General features: G+C 35.1%; 1 protein-coding gene across 1 annotated transcript in view; it reads right to left on the bottom strand.

The window, feature by feature from the left end:
* Nucleotides 1–3,928: 3,928 nt before the first annotated feature.
* Nucleotides 3,929–6,888, bottom strand: part of LOC110458733 (excitatory amino acid transporter 3-like) — a gene marked incomplete at its 3' end in the record, with an annotated part of 15,456 nt that continues 12,496 nt past the window's right edge. Inside the window, exons 2-5 of the mRNA XM_021510616.1 lie at nt 6,295–6,421; nt 5,607–5,840; nt 4,802–4,996; nt 3,929–4,063 (exon numbers count right to left, since the gene is read on the bottom strand). Coding sequence (XP_021366291.1) covers nt 3,929–4,063; nt 4,802–4,996; nt 5,607–5,840; nt 6,295–6,421 — 691 coding nt within the window. The remainder of the gene's footprint in view (nt 4,064–4,801; nt 4,997–5,606; nt 5,841–6,294; nt 6,422–6,888) is intronic.

Genomic DNA, 6,888 nt, shown 5'->3' with positions numbered 1-6,888 from the left:
GGATGTCACGTGGTGTATGGTATATATAGGGAGCATGCGCTTGGTGTGCTCTTTCGAGTTCGTTGCTCATCATCAGATCTATACATGTTGAATTTTTTATTTAAAGTGTAAGGATGCAATTTTATGTAGATATATGTTGACCAGTGGGGTAGGATGTTTGGTTGTGGATTGTAATAAAGGAATGACTAACGAGCTATAATCCCATTGATGTCTTGTGTTATCATTTTAATTTAATTCGGACGAATATAATGAGGGAGAATATAAATGAAATTAACTTCGGTTATTTCCGTAAGTATTCGGGTGAGGACGTGTCGGGTGGATGTCACGTGGTGTATGGTATATATAGGGAGCATGCGCTTGGTGTGCTCTTTCGAGTTCGTTGCTCATCATCAGATCTATACATGTTGAATTTTTTATTTAAAGTGTAAGGATGCAATTTTATGTAGATATATGTTGACCAGTGGGGTAGGATGTTTGGTTGTGGATTGTAATAAAGGAATGACTAACGAGCTATAATCCCATTGATGTCTTGTGTTATCATTTTAATTTAATTCGGACGAATATAATGAGGGAGAATATAAATGAAATTAACTTCGGTTATTTCCGTAAGTATTCGGGTGAGGACGTGTCGGGTGGATGTCACGTGGTGTATGGTATATATAGGGAGCATGCGCTTGGTGTGCTCTTTCGAGTTCGTTGCTCATCATCAGATCTATACATGTTGAATTTTTTATTTAAAGTGTAAGGATGCAATTTTATGTAGATATATGTTGACCAGTGGGGTAGGATGTTTGGTTGTGGATTGTAATAAAGGAATGACTAACGAGCTATAATCCCATTGATGTCTTGTGTTATCATTTTAATTTAATTCGGACGAATATAATGAGGGAGAATATAAATGAAATTAACTTCGGTTATTTCCGTAAGTATTCGGGTGAGGACGTGTCGGGTGGATGTCACGTGGTGTATGGTATATATAGGGAGCATGCGCTTGGTGTGCTCTTTCGAGTTCGTTGCTCATCATCAGATCTATACATGTTGAATTTTTTATTTAAAGTGTAAGGATGCAATTTTATGTAGATATATGTTGACCAGTGGGGTAGGATGTTTGGTTGTGGATTGTAATAAAGGAATGACTAACGAGCTATAATCCCATTGATGTCTTGTGTTATCATTTTAATTTAATTCGGACGAATATAATGAGGGAGAATATAAATGAAATTAACTTCGGTTATTTCCGTAAGTATTCGGGTGAGGACGTGTCGGGTGGATGTCACGTGGTGTATGGTATATATAGGGAGCATGCGCTTGGTGTGCTCTTTCGAGTTCGTTGCTCATCATCAGATCTATACATGTTGAATTTTTTATTTAAAGTGTAAGGATGCAATTTTATGTAGATATATGTTGACCAGTGGGGTAGGATGTTTGGTTGTGGATTGTAATAAAGGAATGACTAACGAGCTATAATCCCATTGATGTCTTGTGTTATCATTTTAATTTAATTCGGACGAATATAATGAGGGAGAATATAAATGAAATTAACTTCGGTTATTTCCGTAAGTATTCGGGTGAGGACGTGTCGGGTGGATGTCACGTGGTGTATGGTATATATAGGGAGCATGCGCTTGGTGTGCTCTTTCGAGTTCGTTGCTCATCATCAGATCTATACATGTTGAATTTTTTATTTAAAGTGTAAGGATGCAATTTTATGTAGATATATGTTGACCAGTGGGGTAGGATGTTTGGTTGTGGATTGTAATAAAGGAATGACTAACGAGCTATAATCCCATTGATGTCTTGTGTTATCATTTTAATTTAATTCGGACGAATATAATGAGGGAGAATATAAATGAAATTAACTTCGGTTATTTCCGTAAGTATTCGGGTGAGGACGTGTCGGGTGGATGTCACGTGGTGTATGGTATATATAGGGAGCATGCGCTTGGTGTGCTCTTTCGAGTTCGTTGCTCATCATCAGATCTATACATGTTGAATTTTTTATTTAAAGTGTAAGGATGCAATTTTATGTAGATATATGTTGACCAGTGGGGTAGGATGTTTGGTTGTGGATTGTAATAAAGGAATGACTAACGAGCTATAATCCCATTGATGTCTTGTGTTATCATTTTAATTTAATTCGGACGAATATAATGAGGGAGAATATAAATGAAATTAACTTCGGTTATTTCCGTAAGTATTCGGGTGAGGACGTGTCGGGTGGATGTCACGTGGTGTATGGTATATATAGGGAGCATGCGCTTGGTGTGCTCTTTCGAGTTCGTTGCTCATCATCAGATCTATACATGTTGAATTTTTTATTTAAAGTGTAAGGATGCAATTTTATGTAGATATATGTTGACCAGTGGGGTAGGATGTTTGGTTGTGGATTGTAATAAAGGAATGACTAACGAGCTATAATCCCATTGATGTCTTGTGTTATCATTTTAATTTAATTCGGACGAATATAATGAGGGAGAATATAAATGAAATTAACTTCGGTTATTTCCGTAAGTATTCGGGTGAGGACGTGTCGGGTGGATGTCACGTGGTGTATGGTATATATAGGGAGCATGCGCTTGGTGTGCTCTTTCGAGTTCGTTGCTCATCATCAGATCTATACATGTTGAATTTTTTATTTAAAGTGTAAGGATGCAATTTTATGTAGATATATGTTGACCAGTGGGGTAGGATGTTTGGTTGTGGATTGTAATAAAGGAATGACTAACGAGCTATAATCCCATTGATGTCTTGTGTTATCATTTTAATTTAATTCGGACGAATATAATGAGGGAGAATATAAATGAAATTAACTTCGGTTATTTCCGTAAGTATTCGGGTGAGGACGTGTCGGGTGGATGTCACGTGGTGTATGGTATATATAGGGAGCATGCGCTTGGTGTGCTCTTTCGAGTTCGTTGCTCATCATCAGATCTATACATGTTGAATTTTTTATTTAAAGTGTAAGGATGCAATTTTATGTAGATATATGTTGACCAGTGGGGTAGGATGTTTGGTTGTGGATTGTAATAAAGGAATGACTAACGAGCTATAATCCCATTGATGTCTTGTGTTATCATTTTAATTTAATTCGGACGAATATAATGAGGGAGAATATAAATGAAATTAACTTCGGTTATTTCCGTAAGTATTCGGGTGAGGACGTGTCGGGTGGATGTCACGTGGTGTATGGTATATATAGGGAGCATGCGCTTGGTGTGCTCTTTCGAGTTCGTTGCTCATCATCAGATCTATACATGTTGAATTTTTTATTTAAAGTGTAAGGATGCAATTTTATGTAGATATATGTTGACCAGTGGGGTAGGATGTTTGGTTGTGGATTGTAATAAAGGAATGACTAACGAGCTATAATCCCATTGATGTCTTGTGTTATCATTTTAATTTAATTCGGACGAATATAATGAGGGAGAATATAAATGAAATTAACTTCGGTTATTTCCNATTCCACAATTCAGTATCAATACAATTGCGTATGATATGTCTATAGGGTGATTTAAGTTTATCAATAGAACTCTGAGCTGAAAGTTAGATTTGAAATTGTTTCGATTTTTCTCCGGAACAAATTTAGGGCATGGATAAATACAGTGAACACCGTAAATCCGACGTTGCCCTCCACGAGGGAGTTATTTTTGGAAGTTAATTCGAACTTTTCTCTTTGCTCATTTTGTGAAGAATCCAGACGTGAATTGATTTATATATACAAATATACAAAAGAAACAATAATCCTCATATCAGTTACGGTTTTACGTTTCTTTATCATGACAAAAGGAATAGCTTTTAAATCTCAGTAATTAGAATGAGTTAAACTACCGCTTGAATGGCTGAGCTCGGGAAAACGTTTTAGTGGATATTTACAACTGGTTTGGTTTGGTTTAGTATTGTTTAACGTCCTATGACTTATGATACTTACAAAAACCACTCAACCGCAATCAGCAGAGAAATAGAACCGGCTGGTATGTTCATTGATGTCAGAATCATCACTATGGCTACGATACTAGCACTTGGTATGCTAGGTAACGCCATGCTGCAAATATCGGCTAAAATGCTAAAAAGAAAACATTTTAGAGAAAACACTTTTACTGTAATAATTGGAAAAAGTGAACTGACTTCTGCAGGTTAATTACGAAAAGGGTTAGCTTCGCTTTTGCCATTGTTTAGAAGCTATGAAATAGTCTTATCTCTGTCCTAAACCATACATATTATTTGACGGTTCAAAACTGATGGCGGCATCTAGTCAACTGCTTCAATAATCCCACTAGAACTTAACCAGTAGCAGTCACAACTGCTAATTTAGTATATCATAATCTGAATTGTTAAATACTCATGGTACATACCAAGTATTTGCTGCAAAAACAACTGGTGTATCATATCAGAATGAGGTTTAAATGATTATATTACCAGTGTGTGTAGCCATCATTTTTCTGAAACATATTTGCTGCTTTTTGTTTGCTTCTTTGTTCGTTTATTTGTTTTGTTGTTTAAGTTAAGGTGATATGAAAATACACAATTGTTGGAATTTTAAGATAAATCATATTGACCTAACATGATGCAAGAAGATACAAAAGTAAAGGTTGAACCGCTTCTGATCGGGTCGGATCGTTACATACGTTCAGTAAAATAATGATTGTACTATTTCTAAATGCATGTTAACTATAATATTTCATTCCATTGATAAAGCTAATCACAGAAGTGTTTTTTATGATGATGATGGTGATGATGACTGTTTCAAGTATCGACCTAAAGAATACCAGTTAATGTATAATATTCAGTAAAATCAACCTACCCTATAAGAATTATGTCACAAGCATTCAGATCCATTCCCACAACATTGCCAACAAATATGGAAGCGGCTGCAATAAACATGACGCTCCCGTTTGAACTAAGTGCCACGGACAATGGCGCAACAAATCGACTGACCCTTATGTCGACGTTCTGGTGATCTTCGCACGCGGACAATATCTCAGGAATAGCCATCGCACTGTAATGTAATACTCCTTGTTTCACCTTAGTACAACAGTTAATTGGATCTTTACAAATAGTGGACACAGCTTTGTATTAAGATTACTGTACATGTTGAAATTCAGGAAAAAATAGAGAAAATATTTATGTCAACATAATGTACTATAATTCATTTTCTCTTTTTGTTCGTTGTTTCAATCCAGTTGTTCGAATTTTCGTTTCATAACTTTGTGAATTATAGATACCAAACCTCGTAAACTAGTTGCCTTTTTTAAAATAAATACAAGCGATGAAGCGTCATTAATAATATTATTTTTAACCACCTTTGATCATATATCATTTTCAAATGATTTAATCATAACTACATTAAGTTCTATTGGAGTAAATATTTTCTCTTTCATACATCAGCTTTTTTCACACCTCGTTCCATGCTTACTTGGAAAAAAACGGTAATTGCTTAAGTAATCATATCTATTGAACTGGTATTTCTAGTTGTCATGTAAATTCCTAATAAAGTATTTTTTGCCATATATATGTCTTCCTATACAATGTCAGTTTTACAGATTTCCATGAAAATATCGCCATATTTGTATTAATCATATAATATGATCAATCCAACAAAAACTTACGGGCTTGTTGTTGCAAAGACAATCATCCAAGCTTTACCGATCTGTACAGCAAATCTATAAGGGTTTCGTCGGGTCAACACAAAAAACAGTGTCGGCATTAAAATTAACTGATGCAGTAATACACCAACAACCATCAGGCCAACCAATATTCCCAAAGCCTGAAAATTCTGGACAAGGTCCTTTAGAGAAGCTGTAGTAAATGCGATCAAACTTAGGACACCCACGGGCGTGAACCTGTAACAAGGGAAAAAGAGAAATCACAATGCAAAGATGTTCTATGACCAATCAGCAATTTTATTCGCACTTAAGTATAAACAAATTAAATATTTCGTTATATCTCTTGGATAGTTGGACGGAGTGACTGTATAATGTATTGTATTCCGAGTATGATGTTCCACCTCTACAGAGAAAACACATTTCCCTGCCTTGCTTATTTGCCCATAACATGTAATTAATATATTTGTATAAAAGTATACATGCTTTGTGCGGCGATCCTGTTTTTACGGTGGTTATTTTCTTTTGCAAACTACTTAAACCACAAAGAAACAAAATGCGGATGAATCGTCTTATTATTATCATAAAATTATAATGTCAATTAGAAATGAAAATAAAAACATCTAGATTGATATCTTTAGAAAATTGAATTGAAATGGCATATTGGGTGTTTAATATTGTGAAACATTTTTACCATAAAAGCCACTTCAGGATTGTCATTATGACATCTGTCAGCGAATTAAAGAAGTCGAGTACTGGCTTTCCCTTCTCTTCTGCCTTGTTTATGGCTATGCCTAGCAGCAAACATGTCACAATAATACCTAAGGAATGTATAAAACGCATTATTGTAACTAAACCTTTTTTTCGAGAATAAATAGAATATCTATGAATTGTGTATCAGTGTAAAGAAATGTCACTTGGCATATTTATCATAACTATGTAAGGGATGAGAAAGTCTTATGTAAATGTACGTTTCCATTATCAAAATCTCATCTTGTAATGCATAACCCTTTTTATCAGATAACTGACCCATTTTACGATGTCATACGGTCATGCCATAAATATGGCATTAGACGCGTGTAATAAAACCTAAAGGTGCTGCGATTGATCAGATCCAAGGGAACATATTCCAATGCTACTACCGGAACTACTTTTATTTACTTTACAACATGATGCATTGACTGAGTACGTTGGTTTTGACATAAATAGTCAGTTGATAACACAAAATGTTAATGTTTTGTTATAGAATCTTACATTCGTGGCCATGTTATATTGAATTAATTAACTC

The sequence above is a fragment of the Mizuhopecten yessoensis genome, unplaced genomic scaffold (genome assembly GCF_002113885.1).
Source record: "Mizuhopecten yessoensis strain PY_sf001 unplaced genomic scaffold, ASM211388v2 scaffold9729, whole genome shotgun sequence".
In the NCBI taxonomy this organism is placed as follows: Eukaryota; Metazoa; Mollusca; class Bivalvia; order Pectinida; family Pectinidae; genus Mizuhopecten; species Mizuhopecten yessoensis.
This window is presented reverse-complemented; position numbering and strand designations above follow the sequence as displayed.